The sequence below is a fragment of the Rhamphochromis sp. 'chilingali' genome, assembly GCF_963969265.1.
Source record: "Rhamphochromis sp. 'chilingali' genome assembly, chromosome: 2".
Lineage (NCBI taxonomy): Eukaryota > Metazoa > Chordata > Actinopteri > Cichliformes > Cichlidae > Rhamphochromis > Rhamphochromis sp. 'chilingali'.
Genome location: NC_137930.1, coordinates 12,175,157 through 12,198,566, shown reverse-complemented (window position 1 = coordinate 12,198,566; position 23,410 = coordinate 12,175,157). Strand labels below are relative to the sequence as shown.

At 40.7% G+C, this 23,410-nt stretch overlaps 1 protein-coding gene across 4 annotated transcripts in view; it reads left to right on the top strand.

Annotated features, from left to right (window-relative positions):
• The first annotated feature begins 21,915 nt into the window (after nt 1–21,915).
• cnnm3 (cyclin and CBS domain divalent metal cation transport mediator 3) overlaps nt 21,916–23,410 on the top strand; it is a 34,671-nt gene continuing 33,176 nt past the window's right edge. For 2 of the 4 annotated variants that reach the window (XM_080872084.1, XM_080872085.1), the window contains exons 1-2: nt 21,920–22,632; nt 22,723–23,057. In XM_080872084.1, the coding sequence (XP_080728210.1) occupies nt 21,937–22,632; nt 22,723–23,057 (1,031 nt within the window). In that variant the 5' untranslated portion in view covers nt 21,920–21,936. Of the gene's footprint in view, nt 22,633–22,722; nt 23,058–23,410 lie in introns of all 4 variants that reach the window. The other 2 variants (XM_080872083.1, XM_080872082.1) reach the window with 2 other exon arrangements.

Genomic DNA, 23,410 nt, shown 5'->3' with positions numbered 1-23,410 from the left:
AAATTAGTGAAAAATCAGTGACTTGAAATAAATAAAATTATTAAAAGCTTTACTGAGACACAAAATCATGTCACCAGGGGCGCTGCCTGAAAAATAGAAGATGCTAAAATATTATTTTAGATGATTAGACATTTGTACGGACTTATGTGGTAGGGGTTATCAAGTCTGAAGTCTCGCACTATGTTGAATTCAAAAAGTTCATTAATAATTACGAACCTATAAATGCTGTTGACAAAGCTGATTAGAAATAGGGTTATCTGAAGTTCAGGGTCAGGACCACACATCAAACATTCTCTACCCTATAAGTTTCTGTTGTGTTTTCATGCCATAGCCATTGCAGGGATCTGCAAGAAGCCTTTCCCCCCCCCCCAAATATCTTAAAATGCTTTAACATGTGTGGTGTTGTGGTCCTTATTCATAATTTTCTGATAAGTCTGCTCATGGTAAGTAAAAAAACAGCAGTACAGCCTAACAGGGATGTGAGAGTGTTCACATTCTCTATCACAAGATTAGACCGTTATCACGCCTGACTTTTGCCCTCATCAATCCTGTCTCTCTTTAGGGCTAGTTAATGGTGTAGTTATTAGTGGATAATACTGATACTGAAGTTGAGGCTGCTTTGTTCTTTGCTACATGTAGAGATGCATGAAACACTCTCAGTGCAGTTGCTCAAGACAAAACTAGACCTACAGTCAGTGTTAAAATAAAATTGCTATAGTTTTTATTGTTGAATGGATAATGTGTAGACATACAGTCACAAAGTGTATATATATCTATCTATCTGGTTTGTTCCATGGTTCATCAGTTCCAAATGTCATTATAATGAGTTTCGTTACTAACGCTGCTCTTTTTAAGCCAAATGTTTTTCATAAATGAGAGAGGTTTTCATACCTTGGCTTGTTTGGAACAGGATTTGTTTGGGCATGTTGAGAGTATGATAGCAAAGGTTGAAAGGTTTTGGCCTGAAGAAAGAGAGGTATGACATTCCTTGCTGCTTTTATCAGGTAGGCTACTGCAGTTTGTCAAGGAGCAATAAAAAAAGGGACTGGATGTCATGGTCCCTGTGCCTGCCCAGCCGGCCTCACAAGGCTCCACTTGTGTTTTTGCTTTTTCTCTCTCTCCCCTACCTCTCTGCCTGGGCGGAGCTCACAGCTGGCTCCCACCCTTGGCTCACACAGCTGTTGGCGATCAGCTGATTACTGATCTACTATTTGAGGCTGGGTCACAGATCCTCTCATCGCTGGATGATTGAGCTACTGACGTTAGTCTTTCTTTTGGTCTTATACCTTTACGCCCTACCTTCGTGATTTGTGAGTGATTTCTCCCTTCCCTATTCCAGTTTATCTTCCCGGACCTGTGACCTCCCCGCGGTACGGACGTGTGTGAGTCGGATGTAAGGACGTGAGCGAGCGAGAGAGAGAGAGAGAGAGAGAGAGAGAGAGAGAGAGAGAGAGAGAGACTTCCCCTAATCCCCTGGAATCCTGGACTTTCCCCCGTCACTGTATATAGTATTGCACTGGTGTGTAAATAAATAGTGTTCTGATACGTCAACCTGCTCTGCGCTTGAGTCCCTGCTTTCAGTTTGTGACACTGGAGGGTAATGCAATAATGCTGTGGCTCTGAAAAACTGACAAAGTTGATCTGTATAATGGTCACACTGGTTGCCTTGGATTTATATTTGCATTAGTTCTTGGTTCAAATGTCACATTATTTACAGAGTGATTAATTTTTCACATTAAATAAAAATCAGTTTTAGAGTCTCCTCATTTCTTATTTTTGGAGAAGAAAAACTGATGGCCTTAAGTTTTATTAAATTCTGACACATAAGTAATATACTCGAAACTGAGATCAAGACATTTTTTCAAGAGACACCTGTGTACAAAAAACACATAGAAAAACTGACAAAGACAACTCAAGACATATTATACATGATCACAATAAAGAAAAAAGTAGTTGCAGACAGACAAATACAACTTTTTAAATGCTTATAGGGAGTTTTTTCCAAGTCCAGTGTGAACAAGAGGCATGGCTAATGTTAAAATGTCGTGCAACCTGACACTGAAATGTTTACCCTTTTAACTAAACATCATACAATGCTACTGTCTTTGATTTTCTGGTCACTAAAAATCCTGCCGATGGCTTGTATAACAGAAATGTGATTTCCTTGTTACCAGGCTTACTTATGAGGGACAGTGCTCATGTTCTCTATGATAAGCATGTACAGGGAGTGCAGAATTATTAGGCAAATGAGTATTTTGTCCTTATCATCCTCTTCATGCATGTTGTCTTACTCCAAGCTGTATAGGCTCGAAAGCCTACTACCAATTAAGCATATTAGGTGATGTGCATCTCTGTAATGAGAAGGGGTGTGGTCTAATGACATCAACACCCTATATCAGGTGTGCATAATTATTAGGCAACGTCCTTTCCTTTGGCAAAATGGGTCAAATGAAGGACTTGGCAGGCTCAGAAAAGTCAAAAATAGTGAGATATCTTGCAGAGGGATGCAGCAGTCTCAAAATTGCAAAGCTTCTGAAGCGTGATCATCGAACAATCAAGCGTTTCATTCAAAATAGTCAACAGGGTCGCAAGAAGCGTGTGGAAAAACCAAGGTGCCAAATAACTGCCCATGAACTGAGAAAAGTCAAGCGTGCAGCTGCCAAGATGCCACTTGCCACCAGTTTGGCCATATTTCAGAGCTGCAACATCACTGGAGTGCCCAAAAGCACAAGGTGTGCAATACTCAGAGACATGGCCAAGGTAAGAAAGGCTGAAAGACGACCACCACTGAACAAGACACACAAGCTGAAACGTCAAGACTGGGCCAAGAAATATCTCGAGACTGATTTTTCTAAGGTTTTATGGACTGATGAAATGAGAGTGAGTCTTGATGGGCCAGATGGATGGGCCCGTGGCTGGATTGGTAAAGGGCAGAGAGCTCCAGTCCGACTCAGACGCCAGCAAGGTGGAGGTGGAGTACTGGTTTGGGCTGGTATCATCAAAGATGAGCTTGTGGGGCCTTTTCGGGTTGAGGATGGAGTCAAGCTCAACTCCCAGTCCTACTGCCAGTTTCTGGAAGACACCTTCAAGCAGTGGTACAGGAAGAAGTCTGCATCCTTCAAGAAAAACATGATTTTCATGCAGGACAATGCTCCATCACACGCGTCCAAGTACTCCACAGCGTGGCTGGCAAGAAAGGGTATAAAAGAAGAAAAACTAATGACATGGCCTCCTTGTTCACCTGATCTGAACCCCATTGAGAACCTGTGGTCCATCATCAAATGTGAGATTTACAAGGAGGGAAAACAGTGCACCTCTCTGAACAGTGTCTGGGAGGCTGTGGTTGCTGCTGCACGCAATGTTGATGGTGAACAGATCAAAACACTGACAGAATCCATGGATGGCAGGCTTTTGAGTGTCCTTGCAAAGAAAGGTGGCTATATTGGTCGCTGATTTGTTTTTGTTTTGTTTTTGAATGTCAGAAATGTATATTTGTGAATGTGGAGATGTTATATTGGTTTCACTGGTAAAAATAAATAATTGAAATGGGTATATATTTGTTTTTTGTTAAGTTGCCTAATAATTATGCACAGTAATAGTCACCTGCACACACAGATATCCCCCTAAAATAGCTAAAACTGAAAACAAACTAAAAACTACTTCCAAAAACATTCAGCTTTGATATTAATGAGTTTTTTGGGTTCATTGAGAACATGGTTGTTGTTCAATAATAAAATTATTCCTCAAAAATACAACTTGCCTAATAATTCTGCACTCTCTGTATATCAATGACTTTTATTCTGACCAATCCTGTGTCTGTTTAGGGTAAAATATATTTAATATGTTTAGAATTTCATGAGTACAGTGTCATTTCATAGAATTGTCATGTTTATTATAACTAAAATAAACTGAAGTCAAAATTAGGCCTACAAATAAACATAATACAATGCTGCTGTCTTCGTTTTGCTAGGGAGCACCATCCCACTTTTTCATATAAGATACATGTAAGTAAGAAAACAATCACCTGTGATTAATCACGATATACAAAATGAAGAGGCTTCAGCATTCATATAAACAGTACTACAATAACCAAATGCAGACAAAATCTGGTCTGTAATATGATCTTACAACTTGTGAATGACAAACAAAAATTAGTTTCAATATAAAAATCGTCATCTTTAATTTTCTTGAAAAGTGTTCCACGTGGTTTTCAAAAGTGAATCTAGCATCCAGCCATAGTCCTAAGTATTTATATCAGTCACGAGTTTCTATGTTATCACCATTAAAATCAATTAAAATCAAATCATCAAAATAACACAGCACCCTTATAAAGTGAAATAGCTGTGACTTAGCTCATGAATGGATACTGGACATATAATACTAACACAAAGACTCAGTATAATGATATGCAGTTTCAGAGTTATAGTATTTCCTGGATTAAACAAAAATTACCTGTCATACACGAGAGACAATTTGGAGACACAATAAAAAAAAAGAAGCCCCAACATATACAACAGCACCACAGTCACATCTGTTTGTGTGTGTGAAACCAAAATGGCCGCCACATAGCTCAGCCCCTGATAAGAGACAGCATATTGAGTAAATGTATTTACTCTTCAGTGCCCTTCTTGACTTCATTGTAGCTAAAAATTGAGAAAGCCATCTGTTCAATTTCACTGTTATCCCCACGCTCCATTAAACATGCAAACATCCCATCCCCAATGTAAACCAGGTCTGAATAACTACTGGCCCTTTGTTGATGATCCAGGGTGAGCTCCAGTTTTTTTGGCTCATGTGGAGTTTTGTTCAGATATACTCCTAGATCCTTTCTTTTGCCCTTATCATTTGGGTGTGAAAAAAGTAGCTATCTGGGGTCCTGACTTTGAAAATGAACATTGAAAGATAGTCGTCTTTTCTGTGTTTAGCTCCTGATTTGCTGAAGGTTTGTTGCCCATGGTTGCTATATGTGAGTACAATGAACATACAGGTGTAAGAAAGAAAATCTTGTAGGTGCTATTTGAGGATTATTAGATTGGCAACTTGCAGCTCTTATCAGTTGAGATCAGTGTCAACTGTTACTGGGTGTTGGTAGTTGATTATATATGGATTATATAGATAGCGTCACTTCTTTATGTAAAAAACAAAATCTGATAAAAAAAACAAAAAAACATTAACAATTATCCAAAATCTGCTGCCTGTGCTGCTCAAAGCAATGTTAAGTATGTTTTTATTTCCTGAACACAAATAATTCTATCCATGCAATTATGGATTTACACAAATTATAATCCAACATTATTCTTTTTTTAGTATTTTTTTGTGTCTGCTTTCTGTCATATTTGGCTTCTTATACAAGTGAGAGATATAACAATCTGTATTGTAAATATATCCAATCTTACTGTAGTAGTACAGTAGTTCTGTAGCTTCAAATTCAAATTGGAAAGCAGAAAATGTAACTAATATTAACCCCCAAAAAGTGTAATTAAAACATCCCACAACTGTAATAGAGCTCAATACAAACTCTGTGCAACAACTCACCTGCCTGAAGTGTAGACGGGTTGTGATTTACCGCTGAGTAATGACAGAACCTGTCGCTGCGTAGGAAGTCATGTATAGTTAATGATGTTTCTGTTGCTCTGGTATGTTTATAAATGTGCAAAACAGTGGTACTACATGCAGATTAAGCCTGAAACTGACGGGGTGTGTCATGAACTTTACTCACTGGTTTAATCTGGAAAGTGCCAAAGATAATTCATTAGCTGCTAATGAGATCAGAATGCACAGAAAGAAGAACGCATTGAATCCTAAGTAGGAACATAATCACAGTAATGGCCCCTGAAAGATTTGGAGCTCGTTGCTAAAGATGAATGGGCAAAAAGCTGATCTGCAATTATAGGAAACATTTGATTGCTTCTCTATTTATTATTCAGAAAGGTATGAATAATTCTGGACATGACACCTTTTGCCCAAATGTAAACACAAGCTGAGAAATATATATTTTGTTTCAACAATGATGCCTCTTGTACATCGTCATTATCTTTTGGGAGACATCTGTGTCATTTCTGGTCAAAAAAAACTTGCTGGTTGAATAAAAGTATCTTTAAGTCAAATTTGCCACGGGTATGAATAAGTATGGGCTTGAGTGTGTGAGTGTGCATGTGTGTCCTTATTGAACTACAGTTATAGTTTAATACATTTGGCCTTATTTCTCAAAATCAGACTTCAACCATCCAGAGTGGGTTTGATAAAGTTCGTTCTAATAAAAGTCAGTTTTCCTCAATGTCCTAAAATTTTCTAAAAAATTTATGTTGTTTTCTGGACACTACCTGGTCAGCCAGCAGTTGAAGGGTGATAATTAACTGTCGCTTAGCTAGTCAGAATGGAGAATGTATCAGAAAAAACTCGAGTCCAATTTCACTTTAGAAGTTACACACTGATTCAGTGTTAATTTTAGTGACCTCTGACTGATGTAATTGGGTTTCATTACTGCCGATGTGAATTGCATGTTTATTTATGCTTATCTTTAGGCAGCAGTTTGTAATTGGATTCATTCTTGCCTGTTTTGGCCCCTGGAATGAATTTTACAAGGGTTTCTGGAGTTTCTAGCATTTCTAGATTAAAATTATAAATATATATTTAACTCAAAAGTAGTTTTTAAATTTAATGTTGCTGAAACAACAAAATAAAAAAAAATAAAAAAAATCTATCTGGTCGAGGAATCACTCATCTTTGGAAAAGAGAGTTTATATATTTTTCCTACAATAGCCCGACGGGCAGGGAAGAGATAGATTTTGGTAGCCCGACTGAAAAAATCTCTAGCCCCGGGACGTCAGGCTAGCGATATTGCGAGCCCTGTATCTGATTGAGGAATCACTCATCTTTGGAAAAGAGAGTTTATTACAGAGAAATGGCTCTTTCCAAAATAAAAGCTATACTATACGCTTCTTCTGGGCTATATTCTCAGCAGCATATTAAACATCAGGTCCCCATAAGGAGAATCATGTGCTAACGGCTGTCTAAATGACTCGGGTAAAGTTTGTAGCATGTGTGCTTGTTGTTTTTGTCTGCTTCCACTTGTCTTTGCACTAGGATGATGTTGGCGTAAATGTGCAGTCATATTTGTTGTGTTCCCACTAGTGCTGTCAGTGTTAATCTCGTTAAAATGACATTAACGCCATAACGTGGCAAATCTCTGTTAACGAGTTACCGCGGATCGCCCTGTGCGTTGGGCTGGACGGCGTCAACAAGCTAACTGCGCTAACGCACTAGTTCCCACCAATTGAGCATTGCGTGGCACATCCGACATACTGTTTTACTTTTGTCCATGATGCGCTTACCATTAGGGTCATGCTTCACACGAAAATCAAGATAGTTCTGAATGAGGGTGGTGGAGGTTCAATTTCGGGTAGCGTTGAGGCAGTTGCCATCTTGCAACGAGCTTAGCTTCTGTCTTGCTAGCTTGTGCTGTGCTCAGTGGATCTGCACTCGACAGTACAGCCTAGGTGGGCGGAGTAAATGGTAAATGGCCTGCATTTGTATAGCGCTTTTCTAGTCCATAGGACCCCAAAGCGCTTTACACTACATTCAGTCATCCACCCATTCACACACACATTCACACACTGGCGATAGCAAGCTACATTGTAGCCACAGCTGCCCTGGGGCGCACTGACAGAGGCGAGGCTGCCGGACACAGGCGCCACCGGGCCCTCTGACCACCACCAGTAGGCAAACACGGGGTTAGTATCTTGCCCAAGGATATTTGGCATGCAGCCAGGATGCAGCCTGGGATCGAACCACCGACCTTCTGATTAGTGGCTGACCTGCTCTGCAACCTGAGCTACAGCCACCCCAGTAGTCGAACGCAGATCCACTGAGCGCTCAACACACACAGCATCATCAGAAGAAAAGTTGATAAAATAAATCAAAAATTTTGTATTGTTCGATACATATGTGTACCGAACCGAAAGCACTGTATCGAACGGTTCAATATCGATACGAGCAGAGGCAGAGGCAGACATTTGATACACCCGGGGCTTAGCCCTAAAGGGTAGTATGCATGTGGGATTGGCGGGAGGGTTAAAAATGACTTAAAGATTAATAGGCTCTGTTTTGAGTTTTGTTAAAAAAAGAATAACTTCATATAGGGAAAAATATATATCACATGTGCAGGACACCTTAAACTAGTTTTTTTAATTAAGCAGCAAGGCAGAACAAAGTCGGAGCTGTATCAAGACACGAGGACTAAACCCCAATTCAACCAGACCCAGAACTGATCCGGAATTATAACAGGACTACAACAGTTCAAAATCAGGACTACTTAGGATTTAACCAAGACAGAACCAGAATCAGAACTAGATGATAGTAGCACTAAAAATCATCATAGACCTGCACTACACTTATTTTTTAATTCTACCAAAGTCCACTATTTAGATTGAGAAAAGTTTATATAATTATTTAGCATTGTTGTGCAAACAAGCCTGCAATGAATATGGAATTTGAAAAATAACAAACCTAAAAAGAAACACTAGGTACGAGATACATGAGTACTATGATACGGTGATACTTTTGGTAAACAACCATTTGACTAACATGTCTGTCTCACCTGCTCTTGTTCCATCTCTGTTCTGTCCTCATTCTCCATCTCCCTCTCTGTTCCTCTCTCTCCCTTTCTCTCCTTCTTTGTGCTGACAATCAAGCCAAACACCAACATCCTCAAATATACAGTTGAAACCAGATATTCACATTCTCTTCAGATAAAAAACACTTTTTTAATTGTAACATCAAATCAGACAAAATGTTTATTTTTTTTAGATTGATAAATATAAAAACCATTTTTGTTAACTTTAAGAGTAAAGAGAGAAACTATCTGTATTTCTTAATTGTAAATGGCACCAAATTGTATTAAAAACTGAGCCACACTTATGGAGCTCCACAATTCTTTTCCTGGTGTTTTGGTTGATATCTCTTGATTTTCCCATTTCAAAGAAACGGGCTCTGTGTTTTGCTTTATATGCATCCACAGGTGCCACCAGTTTACTCACATGGACTCTACTAACCTATCAGAAGCTTCTTCAGCTCAGAATGGAGTCTGGAGTGTTCTTATTAATTAACAATAAACCTAGAGCAGGGGTCTGCAATCTTTAACACCCAAAGAGCCACTTGGACCCGGTTTCCACGCAAAAGAAAACACTGGGAGCCGCAAATACTTTTTGACTTCTAAAATGAAGATAACACTGCATATATTGTTTTTTATTTTACCTTTATGCTTTGTGTGAACAACTAAAGTAAGTAAGTAAAGTTTATTTATTAAGCGCTTTTCACAGACAGGCAGTCACAAAGCGCTGTACACAAATATTAAAATAAACAATACAATCAATAGACATTATACACAATGTAAAAGATCAAATGTAAATAATGTAAAGAATATAAAATACGTAGATCAACAAAAGGCTTGTTTGAAAAGAAAAGTTTTTAACTGCTTTTTAAAAGAATCCACAGAGCAACTAAGGTGTGTTGCTTATGAAATCCATGAAGTGCTACCGAGAAAATTACATTTTATTTATGTAATTAACACATTTTGAACTCTTAAAGAAATATAACAAAAGGAAAGACACCCAGCTGAACTAAAAGGATCCAGCAAACAAAAACTGTTGTGAGCCGCCACCCTTATATCGCCTTTGGGCTTTTGGAGCATTGACCTGACTTTTAAAAAGTAATTGGAAAAAAAAGCACTATGCTGCTAAAAAAAAAAAGATATTTGCAAAATTCTGCCTAAATATGTACTTTACCTGGTTAATGTGTGTGGCGGGACGTGGTCTGAAGTGCCTCTGTATGGAAGTCGGACGCACCTGAGCGGCATCCGCAATCACGCCTCGCCGCCTTAAAGTCTGTGTTCTCTATGCTGTTGTGTTGGTATGTGTCGGGCTGTGAGCTGAAAAGCTACAGCCGGCTGTATGCGTACAGCAACCGTGTGTGAAAAGCGGTCAATAAAGAGATGCTGAAAAGCATGTTCATGCAAATATCGTCGGGTCTGTCGTGATATGTAGTGATGGGCAGATGAAGCCCCATGAAGCACTGAAGCTTTTCATCCAATTGGTTCACCCCAACGCGAAGCTTCATGAAGCTTCATTTGCTCTAGCAGGACACCTACTGGACGTAAAAATAATAGCTGGCATGAATTTGAAGAGTGTGGCATTTTGCACACAGCCTGTAAATGTCAACAACAAAAGGAGTGTGTAAAACACCTATAGTGTAGTGATGGCAGTATACTGTGTATATTTATGCTGGCAGTATGGAAAATGATTATTTGCGGCAAAGTTCGAACCGCTTCATGAACCAGTCACGTGGTACAGCCGGGCAGCGAGGCTTCGGACGTCATCATTTTCAGCTCCTCCCATAAATGAAGCAAGCCTCGATACGCGCTTCGCGGAAACGCCCCCTCCATTACTCGACACACGCTCCGAAGCCTCGATACAGAACGTCCCATCACTAGTGATATGTTTACAATAAGACTTATGGTCCTGAACCTCTGCGCACAGCGTCTGCAAAACAGGGCTTTCATCTTTAAGCAGGACTGTAAGCTGTCATCTGTGGGGCGTGAGCGGTGTTTGTTTTTAACATAGTTCACGGTGGAGAATAGCTGCCAACATAATGTGGATCCGAAGATCCATAATTGGCCTACCTGGGGTCGAAAGTCTCGATAAATGCACAGCGTTTCGGCGGGTATACCGGCTTCCGCGAGTGTGACGCGTATTTTGAGCGATGCAAAAATAATAAGATATAATTTTATTTTTATATTTCAAAATCACAATAATCTTCCAATTTAGAACTACAAGTTTAAAAAAAAGAACTAAAAACAAATAAAATACACTTCAGCTAAATACTTCTAATTTATTTTCCCAAACCACCCGGAGCCGCAAAATAAAGACTAAAGAGCCGCATGCGGCTCCGGAGCTGCGGGTTGCCGACCCCTGACCTAGAGTATATGTACACCTAAATTTGATGAAAGTGATCAAAAATAGACTGCTCTGTCTCTCTTTATTCTGACATTTAACTAATTCAAAATATATTTCAATATTTATTTATCCAAAACAAAACAAGTTTACTCTAAATTGATCTTGTACAGTAAAAAAAATGTTTTGTGTTTTCCATAAAGTGTATGTAAATATCTGGTTTAAACTGTGAATATACTGCTGTGTATTGAAATTCCTCTTGTTTTGCATAGGAATATACTGAACAACATACAAAGCATAATATATAAAATAACATCTACCAGAGTTTTTTCTTTGAAAGAGGCCCCTTATGTCCATTCTTGTATATCAGTACATTACTGAAACCGATTTATTTAGCCGTGGAGGGTAACAACTGAAAATATGAAATAAACACACATGTAAGCTAAGACTCTCTAACGAAACAGCATTGTTGTTCGGCTTTTCATTTCGCCATTTGTTGATTCACTTTAAGAGCAAGTAACATAATATGGGTCAAGTGATCAGTTTGGTATCAATCTTTCGTGATACACTGTCATATTTACATTATTTGTACAGTACGAATGATTTGCTTTGGTACCTGGTCGAACTTCAGTTCTGTTCTGTCTGCCTGGCTGCGCTTCTCCAATAGCACACTCGCAGGCAGCAGCTCCCCCACCCCCTGGCTCAGTCGCTTAGTGTGTCTGAGCTCGGATCATACCAATATTAGGGGGGATTTATGCACAGTTGTAAATTCCCACAGTGTGCGCTATGTGCTTCGAATATTGTGTGTAGTTTTTGTTTTATACAGTTGTCAGCCAGGCATCTAACTATGAAAAAACTAGCTAGCATGACGGAGTTTCTCAGCTGGGTGGGTGCTATGTTACTGATGTTGAACTTTATTTTGTTCATATGGTTAATTATTAGAGTTGCCAACCATCCCATAAAAAAACAGAATCGTCTCGTATTCAGAGAAAATATTACGCGTTTTCGTATTGAGGTGAAAAGGAACATTTTGTCCCGGACTTCAGCTACAATGAAAAAGACACAAAGCTGGATTTATTCTGTGTTTACGCTGCACAGCTGCCTCTTCTTCTCTCATTCTCTCCTCTCCTGTTTCTACTTCAATCATAAAACTGATCAGTGATCAGCTGATCGGCTTTTCTCTCTTGTTTATTTATCGCCCACTTTGCGCCAGAAAGAGGAAACCGCGGGTGTCGCGCTAAACAACAGCAGCACGTTTAAGCTTGATCAGCTGTTCTTAGAATTTATGTAATATTAATTTCTAGTACAGCTGATGTTTGCTGGAGCCACAGCTGTAAAGCTGCTTGTCATGATGTCGGTTTGTATATGTGGTGAGAGGGAAACATGAAGATGAAACCAGGAGATGTCCTTACTGGATCATCAGAGCTGAACAGGTGATGGAGAAACAGGTTTACCTTTTAGGTGACAGGAATGAGTTGAAGGGAAGTCGTGAACTGTTTCTGAGAGACAAATAACACCAGGATCCTTTTCTAAGTAGCTGACAGCTGCTAACTGTGCAGGGGCGGGTCTAGCAAAGTGTTGCCAGGGGTCCATGTAGGGCATTAACGGGGAAAGGGGGGCACAAGGAAATACTTTTCTTTCTTATTCTCATTTAAAATGTCTCGCTTTAAAAAAATTTTTTTATCTGAGTCTTACAACAAACAATTGATAGATTGATACATATATACCATCAGAACAGTGTACATCACTGCCACAACATCACTGCAAACTACACAATAGGCAGCCGCTAAAGCGTTTAAGTTTCAAAATAGAACAAATGAAACAGACTACTAAATTGTCAGTTCCACTTAGAAACAAAATATTAATTCTAAAAATAAATCTTAGTTTGTTTTACAGAAGAACAGACAAAATTGACTAACTTTTGTCAATATCAAATAAACTGAGAACTAAAAGGAAATTCTCAATCTCTCCTTGTTGTATAGCTTAGCTTTTCAAACTGTTTTAACAGTTACTTTAGTCTGACAAAAGCCGAATGGCGAATTAGCGCTTCCAGTCAGTGATTGAGCATGCACCGGTTTATTGTATTTCCAGACTTGCTTTTGGCACAATTTACCGTGTACGCTACTCTGTTTTTTGTCAGACTTGAAATAGCCGAAATACCTTCACACTACGGAACTTCTATGGCTCTTCCGTTCGACAATCTCTCCGGCATTGGAACCATCATCTGTTTTCTCTTCGGTAACCTTCGGTCACGCTCTCGGCACACTCATTTCCTCTCGGTAGATTTTTCTCTAGTCAGCACACTCATTTCCTCCATTACCCAGGCGGCATGGCGGCTGGCTGCTTGCCAAACAAATACACATGTGCGGCTTGGCACTTGTGCTGTACGTAACAAGTCACGTGACGTGACGCTGCGGCTGTGATTGGTTTGGCTCTGCGCTACTTGATTTGGATTGGCTGTTCTTCTTTTTTTTTTTTTTAAGAGGACAAGAGAGATGAGGCCTATCGCAATAGTTTAACTTTTCCATCGAGAAAAAGTTATTTCGCAATACATATCATTATCGTTCTATCGACCAGCTCTACCTCTGATCGAAAAGCAGATTTTTCTCGTTTGCACAAATTAATTCAGATTCACACTAATTCTGTTCACAACAACAGAATGAGGAAGAGGGGGGGAGGAACACAATTAGATTGAGTTACAATTGGATGGAAGTCGAGGACAAGGAGAAGGAAGCTTAGGATGAGGAGGAAGAAAAGCAGCAGGAGCATCTTTAGGGATCTCTATGATGTCATTGAGGTTGGTTTCATTAATATGGTCCTCTCACAAAGAAATATGACTTGTTTTAGTTCACCTACTTCCTGTATTAAATAGTGATGTGCAAAATATTGTGGAAAACCACAGAGCAGGCACGTATAGGGCATCTGCAGTAGGGCTGGGCTATATCATACCATTCACGATAATACCGGTGTAATTTTGGGCAACGATAGGAAAATGAAATATAGTGATAGAATATGGGTAAAACGCGCATGCGCAGTGCCTATGTTTACATACGCACATGGCGGCGACGCAGAATGAGAAGAGCGAAAGTGGATCGTTAAATGAAACGGATGAACCAGAATTGGTTTGTAAAAATGCTGCAACTTCAGTGGTGTGGAACTGGTTTGGCTTTTGTCCGTCAGATACACAACAAAACACTATTTTTGGTAGAGCATGCTAGCGGGCCGTCGTTATTACCGTGTTGTTTGGAAAATACGGCACACTTAAAATCAATCCTTTGATTTTTCTGAAAATCGACATTGCCCCTTATAATCCCGTGTGCCTTATGTATGAATTCTGGTTGTGTTTACTGACCTCGAAATGATTTTATGTGGTACGCGGCGAAAATCTGTCAAATGTTTCAGTACGACTTTGCTAAGCTACGAACCCGCACCGCTTGATGGATTGTCAGAGCATTAGGCTATCGTAGGCAGGAGCCTCGCAGAGTGATACGTACTGCGCTTCAACATAATATTACCGTATTGTGTGTGTATAACCTCTTTTTAAGTTTTGTGGATATTATACATGGTTATGCTGAGGATATGTCGGCCAATTTCCACTGGAAATGCCTTTTGGTTAAACTGTCAGCAAGGAATTTGCACTGTTACATTTTTATATAACTCTAATGCACATAAAAAACAGCTGCTTGTTTAAGTGAAAATACATTGATGGGGTTTTTTGCACTAATAAAGTTGTGGAGTTGTAAAGTATTTTGTCTAGTGTCATTTATATCGTCAGTTATATCGTTATCGCAAATTTTCAAATGTATATCGTGATAAATATTTCTGGTCATATCGCCCTGCTCTAATCTGCAGGTAAATGAACATCAAATTTCTCAGGCTAAAATCTGTATTATACTTTTAGTCTTAAGAACATATGTTGTATATTTATCACCCTTATGATAAAACCCATGTCAGCCATTGGTTTATGGACTTTGTATTTTGAAGCCTCAACATTTGCTTTATTGCTATGTTGGTTTTTGTGAGCCTTTTGGGACCATATTAGGATGAGGGATCAGAATCTGGAGTCGTGCACACTATTGTTTCATTTAGTGTGTATCTATAAGATTTGTACAGCAGATCCAAGTTGGGCCTTGAAAACAGGAACGTTGTCTGCATAGAAGAGAACTTTAATAGTAGGCTTGTAAAAAGTGAGGCCTTGTGCTCACATTTGCTGCAAACATTCGTTTAATTCTGTCACCCTGTTTTGATGCAGAATTCAGTTGAAATCAAGCAAGAACGGGACTTTCTTTTTTAATGTGTTCTTGTGAATTGATTGTGTATCGCATACATTTGATTTGACTTCCTGCGAGACAGCAGTTGTCCGCTGGCCAAAAAAGTTTTCCAAATACCTCCACGTGATTAAGCCTGGATTTAGAAAAGAATAGCAAAAAAAATCTGCACCTCCTGCTTTACATGCAATTTCTGATTGTGTGTTTAGAGGCGGCGGCGAAAGGGGAGACCTCGGCTCATCCAGCTGGAGAGCCTGACCAAGAGGAGTCGAACATTAACTCAGCTCTTCCAGGGCACCCTGCAGACTCAGCTGCTGGCATTCGCGAGGGAGTGCGGCCGCCGCTGGGATGACGTGACCGCCAAACAGGAGTCCATCACAGGTCGACTGTAGGTATGCGAGTCAGACCTTCTGAGGAGGGTTTCAGTTTTCTCTCTTCTTTATAATTGACCCTTGTTTTCTCTCTCTCAGCTCCTTGTCTCAGAGTGGGAGGGATTCGAAGCACAAAGGGAGGAGCTTGTCATTTGGTTAGCTGATATGGATGTCCCCCTGAGTGAGGTTGACCACTGACAGGAAACACCTGTGAAAAACTGAAACAACTGCAGGTGTGGGGTTGTTTTGATATAACATATATTTGATATGATACATATATCAGAGACATTGTCCTAAACTGGACTAACAAAGGACCATGAGTCCAACATGAAACTTGCCTTACATAACGCTGAAGTTCATTGATCATTTTAATCAAAAACTTGTTGTTGAAATATTTTTACTGAACATGCAAACATCTGCTGATGAAAATGTGTTGATTTTATTGGTCTGTTATGAAGCTATTGCTATTTCTAATGTGTTTTGTATCACTTTCTGATGTTTTATTAATTAAACAATACATGTATTGTTGTGTTATCTATAGATTATTACTGTTTAAATGACTAATATGTGACATGTATTAGTTGTGATGTTGTGCTGAGGGTTAAAATGCCTTTTTGTCTTTTGGTATACTACGAAATGGCAATAAACCATTAATATATGTCTATGCTGTGCTCGTATTTATTTTACCCTGCTCAAATTCAATTTATGTTAGATTTTATTTTGAAAGATTTAAAATGGTTTAAAATGGTTCATTAAAGAACCATTTCAAAAAGGTTCTTTAAAAAAACATTTTTAATCATTTTTAAAGAACCATTTTTAAAAAGATTCTTTGAAAATGTCATGGTGCTGGCCCAGCGTTTTGTGTTTTATGATTATGTCCCTCTGTTCTAGTTATTCTGTGTCCTCCCCCCTTGTGTCCGGTTTGGGTTCTAGATTTCCTGTTTTGTTCTGAAAGTCTGTGTCTGTTGTCATTGTGTTCAGCTTGTCTCCTCCGGTCCTCATGTGTATTGGGTTCAGCTGTTCTTCCCTCCTGTGTGTGATTACCCGATTACCTTGTGTGTGTATATTTAGTGGGTGTCCGTCTGTGTTCATTGTCGGCTCGTCTGCGTTCATCTGTGTATCTCTGCGTTTTTGGTATCCTCCGTCAGTCTGCGTCTCGCTGCCTTTCACCCCGTGCCCTGAGGATTTCTAGTTGCTCTTTAGTTTTCCCAGTTTAGGTTTCCGTTAGTATGTCTCATGATTCGTTGTCTGTTCCTGCCACTGTCACCTGTAAATAAACTCTTACTCATATCATCAGTCGGCTGCCTGCATTTTGGGTCCTCCTTTTCCTCCACACCACACGGCTCACTCCGCCAGCCATGCCAGAAAAACCATTAAAGGTGCTCCAAAGAACCATTTCTTGATGGTTCTTCAAAGAACCATTGTTTGAAAGGTTCTTTGTGGCACCAAAAAGGTTCTTCTATGGCATCAGTTTAAAGAACCACTTTTGGTTCCAGTTGGCACCTTTATTTTTCTGAGTGCACCCACCCAGCTGTATAGAAACTCCGTCATGCTAGCTAGCACGCAGTACGAGTTATTGTAACTGATGGTAAAAAGTCAGCATAACGGAAATAAATTACACCTAAACTTGGTTTATATCTGACTCAGATACACTGCAGGTCATAACTTCTTACCTGAAGTTCAGTTCACCTGACACTCGGACCGCCTCGGGTCTCTCCTCCTCCTGCCTCACCTTTCCATCATCCACCTGCTGGCCTCCACCACTTGCTAATGTTACTGAATCTGTGGAAGCTCCGCCATAGCCACCACCAAACAACTGAGTTATTTTTACACATCGGCCAGCATCTGGCCAATCCACCACCTTTCATTGTTTATGCCGTTACAACAAAAAAAAATCATAGGCCCATAAAAACGAAAAATCACCATCGGCCCACCAGGCAAGTATGCCTGATGGCCAGTCCAGCTATGCTTGCAACCCTGAACTTATTGTCTAATAAAGGAGACATGGAAATAGCTTTAGTTTGTTGTAGATCAAAGTGGAATTAATTTGATTGATTTAATAGGTATTCTTGGTGGGAATCCTGTATTCTAGTAGATACAGTCCCAGCAGCAGGAGATTGGAATCGAGCATAATGACATTTTCTAAATGATCAAATTAAAATGCAGACATTACCGTAGCACTGCAATGCAGAGTTTGCACTTCAGTGGTTTCAGGTACGGCAAACCTACACACATAAAATCTATCTCCTCAGCGCAGGACTGGTCTGGCACAAATAAATCGGGCCTGGCATTTTTGGTCCAGGCGACCAATCATGATCACTCACAAAAATGCATCAAAAATAAATCTATGTTGATTATGTACATAATTCATTGATATTGAGAGACTTTCTTTGTAATTGGTCCAGTTGTTGGTTGGCTCTTAGTTTCACTGCCCTGCAGCATATGACACTAAAAAGCTACACTTTAACTATTAGGTGTGGCTCATGATCAAAGCATCCATGCATTTTACCTGAATCCTTGAGTCCCTCTATCAATTTGGTTACCACGTTGATTACACCTTCCTCTGTCGCTCTGTGAGGCCTGGTTTCTAGTTGTTACTGGTAATATAGTTCACGATGCAGCAGATATTCTACATGTCGGTTAATTTGACACGTTTTCCTGCATTTATTTTTAGTTTCTATTTCTCTTTCAGCGTTTTAGCTCCACATTTTCGCCACTTCTTCCACACTAAACTCAGTTTTACAAGATGCGTAAGGGCACAGCGAAGGTACGGGAGAGACCAGTTGCCCTGAGAGATTTGATTGGGCAATCCAGTGTCGGTAATGAAAATAAACCAATGGGCTGTGTGTAGCACTGTATGTACTAATATTCTATAAAGCACTAGCACGTTGCTAGTTGCTACGATCAGTAAAACATGGCACTTCCAGACATAACATAATGTAGTCCCAAACGTTTTATTTTTATTCTTCCAGTTGCGGAGTTAATGCTGTTGAATTAAAAAGACGATTACATTTAATAACATAAGCTTAATCTATGTATGATTTTGATTTGTTTGATTTTATAAGTTCAGCAAGGATTCTGTCCTATGTTAGAATATATTGGCGTCTATAGAATAACAATACTGTTGAAAAACTGCTTTCTACAGAAAAAAATCAAGCAGTAAAGCTGCACCTGATGCTCTCTGCATAGTACCATCGAGGAAATACAAAGACTTCAGACACTACTGATCGCTTTGCTTTTCCGGGAGAAGTCCAAGGAATCTTCCAGTGGTCACACCACTTTCTGGAGACCTGATTGGTTAGTAAGTGGTGATTTTATACCTGGTAATCTCTAATCAAATCAAATCAAATCACTTTTATTGTCACATCACATGTGCAGGTACATTGGTACAGTACATGTGAGTGAAATTCTTGTGTGCGAGCTTCACAAGCAACAGAGTTGTGCAAATACAATAACGTAAACAAGCAAAATACAAGAATGGCTACATCTGAAACTAATAAATATATGTACAATATATAATAGTATATGCACTCCTGGATGTGTATACTAAATATTTTTCTACGTGTGTGTGTACACACATATTTTACAAGTTAAATAGAGTAAACAATAAATAAAATATATAAAAATATACAGAGTTGAGACATGTGCAAAACAGTGGCATTACTGTACAGTATGGAGTGCATAATGTTGAAGTTCCAGTAGTGAAGCTGAGGTGTCTATGAGGTGTTCAGCAGTCTGATGGCCTGATGGAAAAAGCTGTCTCTCAGTTTGCTGGTACGGGACCGGATGCTGCAGAACCTCCTTCCTGATGGAAGTAGTCTGAACAGTTTATGGCTGGGGTGACTGGAGTCCTTGATGATCCACCCCGCTTTCCTCAGGCAGCGCTTCCTGTAGATGTCTTGGAGGGAGGGAAGCTCACCTCCAATTATCCGTTCAGAGCACCGCACTACTCGCTGGAGAGCTTTGCAGTTGTAGGCGGTGCTGTTGCCATACCAGGTGGTGATGCATCCAGTGAGGATGCTCTCAATGGCACAGTGATAGAAGGTCCTGAGGATGCGGGGGCTCATGCCAAATCTTTTCAGTCTCCTGAGAAAGAAGAGGCGCTGCTGCGCCTTCTTCACTGTTTTGTTTGTGTGTACTGACCACGTAAGATCCTCAGTCAGATGTACACCAAGGAACCGGAAGCTGCTCACTCTCTCCACAGCAGCGCCGTTGATGGTGATGGGGGTGTGTACTTCTCTGCACCTCCGGAAGTCCACTATCAACTCCTTTGTCTTGCGACGTTGAGGGTGAGATGGTTGACTTGACACCAGTGGGTCAGGGCGCTGACCTCCTCCCTGTAAGCCGTCTCATCACCATTGGTGATAAGACCCACCACTGTAGTGTCGTCCGCAAACTTCACAATGATGTTGGCGTTGTTAGTGGCTGTGCAGTTGTAGGTGTAGAGTGAGTATAGGAGAGGGCTCAGTACACACCCCTGTGGAGCACCAGTGTTCAGTGTGATGGGGGATGAGGTGATGCTGCCCAGTCTGACCACTTGGCGTCTGTCAGACAGGAAGCTAAGGATCCAGCTGCAGAAGGAGCTGCTCAGTCCTAGATCCTGCAGTTTCCTGTCCAGCTTCGAGGGAACGATGGTATTGAATGCTGAGCTGTAATCTACAAACAGCATTCTCACATACGTGTCTCTCTTCTCCAGGTGTCATTTGATGACATAAGGACAAAAACTATGTTCCACGTCCAGTTACATTTGTTTTTGTGCTTCGTGTTCCCTCCCTAGTCTGCGTCTTTGAGAACTGTCTCATGTTTCCTGATTTACTTTGGTAGTTCTTGTCCTATGCGCGTTACTGCCCAGTAACGTTACTGCCCAGTAACGTTACTGCGTTACTTGTAACGCGTTACTGTAATCTGATTACTTTTTTCAGGTAACGAGTAAAGTAAGGGATTACTATTGCAAAAACGGTAATTATATTACTGTTACTTTCCCGTAGGAATGCTGAGTTACTGCGTTACTAAAACCATGATTTTTTTGCGAGAATGTCTCATGACAGTGACATAAGTGAGTGCGACATTCTTGACAACAGCTGTGTGCAGATCAACAATGGATCGAGTGCGGGAGAGAGTATGAGCGTGCAGCGTCTAAAGCGTGGAAGTACTGGCCTTACTTACTGAGTTTGATTACATAAAAAGTGACAAAAACATTAGCGTTCATTGTGCATCGGAAGAAAACTTTTTACAGCGAAAAAACCCCCTAAACTTCCAAGCAAGCACCGGGAGTGCGCTACCACGTAATGGGAAACTCACAGAGAAACTCGATTCTTCAACTGACCGCTGCGGCACACCTGCACCAGGGCAAACCTCCGCCTACGCCACTCCTGCTTTACAGGTGAAAATAGAGCAAAAGGACTGCTAGTCTTTGATTTTATTTATTTTCTGCTGTGTTTTGCACAGCAGAAAATAAATAATAACTCTTTCAAATAATTTTGCATCTATTTGAAAGAGTGAGTGTAAACACAAAAAAATATATATATATTTTATGTGCTGGAATGTGCAGAAAATAAGTTTAAATGTTAAACAAATTTCTTCCAGTCGGAGAATGTTGCATATAATTATGTTTTTGCTTGATGCATAAAGTTAAAAGGTTAAAACTAATAAAACAAGTTTTAAAAAGAGACTTTTCCATTTGATTACATTTTGTATGATGGATTATGCAGAAAAAGTAGAATTGGGCTGAAAGATCTATTGCTTTATCACCTGTTCAGGTTGTAAATCGTGTTTTTTAAAAGTAACTAAGCAACTAATTACTTTTGGAAATAAGTAATCAGTAAAGTAACGGGATTACTTTTTTGGGGGAAGTAATCGGTAATTAGTTACTGATTACTTTTTTCAAGTAACTTGACCAACACTGGTCCTATGTTAATGTTTTCAGTTTTGCTTCAATTTGGTCTCATCATGGTCGTCCGCCCGCCTAAAAAAAAGTCCAAACAGCCTGTGACATTTTCTCCCAGTACTGACAGCTGTATTAGTTTAACAGCAAGTAAAGAGGCCTAAAGTGATACGTTTTGAATTGTGACAGAAAATGGGAGCCAGAGTCTGTCGCGGTTTTAAATTCACTACCGGATGCACTCGGCTCTTCTTGAAAGGGATGTGACGCAATAAAAAACCGCAACATGTACGACAGATCCACACTCGCGGATGAGGCCTGTGCGCGCGCGTGTGGAACCGTAATGGCCGCCGTGCAGCTCAGTTGCGCTGTTTGTTTTGCTTCATTGGCTCAACCCTCCGGGGGGCGGGGCCGCTGCGGGGCTAAAGTCACGTGATCTAGGCAAAGCCAAACTGACCAATTCCAATATGGTGGCCAGCCTAGCAGGTCTACGGTTCCTGTTGATGGTAGTGTTGTTCTGCGGAATCAGGTACGGCGCCTGCAGCCAGAAAGCTCCGCAGGTTTTGGGGCTGCGGCTGGAAGAACCAGTGGATCCGCTGTGCATGAAGGGTCGTATCATTTCAGCACCAAAAGGAGCCACGTTTAAGCTCCGTGTCTTCGGGTTTAATCTGAATGGAAGCTTGTCGTGGGTCGCGTTCGCAGGAGCAGCTGGCGGAGCGGCTGGGGCTGTCGGTGATACACCGGACCCTTGCGAGGAGCAGTCCAACCGCCAGGACTCCAAGTTAAAGGTGACCAATTTAGAACTCGACGATGCGCACAGCGTGCTTCTAACTGTGGAGGTTAGCACCTCTGAGGGGGAAGCTGGCAACGAGCAGACCTACTACCACCTGTGTGTGCGGAGTGGAGAGACATGGACATCTGCGGGCCTGGACAGACTGCGAATAAACACTGACACGGATCTGCCAGCAGACTACATCCCGCCGTGGGGTCTGGCCGTACTGATAGTGCTTGTGCTTATGATCTGCGGATTGCTGAGGACGGTGAACTTGAGCCTTTTGTGGCTGGACCCAGTCGAGCTTTATGTCCTACACAGCTGTGGATCCGAGGAGGAGAAACGAGCCGCCAAACGGCTGGAGCCGATCAGGAGAAGGGGGAACTTCATGGTGAGTTTCTAAAAGCACGTGGGGAAGCCACAGGGAAAGAAAGGTGCAAATGAAGTAGTGTTTTCTAAACGCATGTCTTTTCCACCGCAGGCATGTTCTTTGTTGTTCCTGTGTGCTCTGGGGCATTCTGTCCTCGGTGTGCTCCTGTACCGGGCACTGGGCTCCATCGTCTCTGCTGTGTTCAACAGCGGCTTCCTTATCTTCTTCCTAGCTGAGCTGGCTCCTCACATCTTGTGCTCAGGTTACGGCTTCCAGCTGGCGCCTGGTCTGACCTGGCTGGCCCAGGTTTGCATGGTGCTTACCTGCCCCCTGTCTTGCCCTCTGGGCCTGATTCTGGATCTGGGGCTGAGGAGAGACATCAGTACCTGTGGGATAAGGGAGAGGGCCATGGAGATGGTACGGGCAAACGTGAATGATCCTTACAGGTAAATATAGTGGACTTGGGAGAGTATCACAGAGATCTGACATAGAGGTGCGATGAGTATTGACACTTGGTTTAAAAAAAAAACCCTGATCTGTTTGTTTGTTTGTTTGTTTGTTTGTTTTTTAAGAAAGAAAAAAACACATGATGCTTCTGAACATACAGAGTAAACAGAACTAGAAAAAAAGATACTATAGGACATAACCAACAAAAAGTGTGTTCTGTCATACTCTACAGTGCATAATTCTTATGGTACATTATGTTAGATTCACTGACATACAGGAACAATTTAGTGTTCCAGACACAGACTCTTTGCTAAGTTTGAGTTTAATATTTGATTAAAATGTCTGACACATT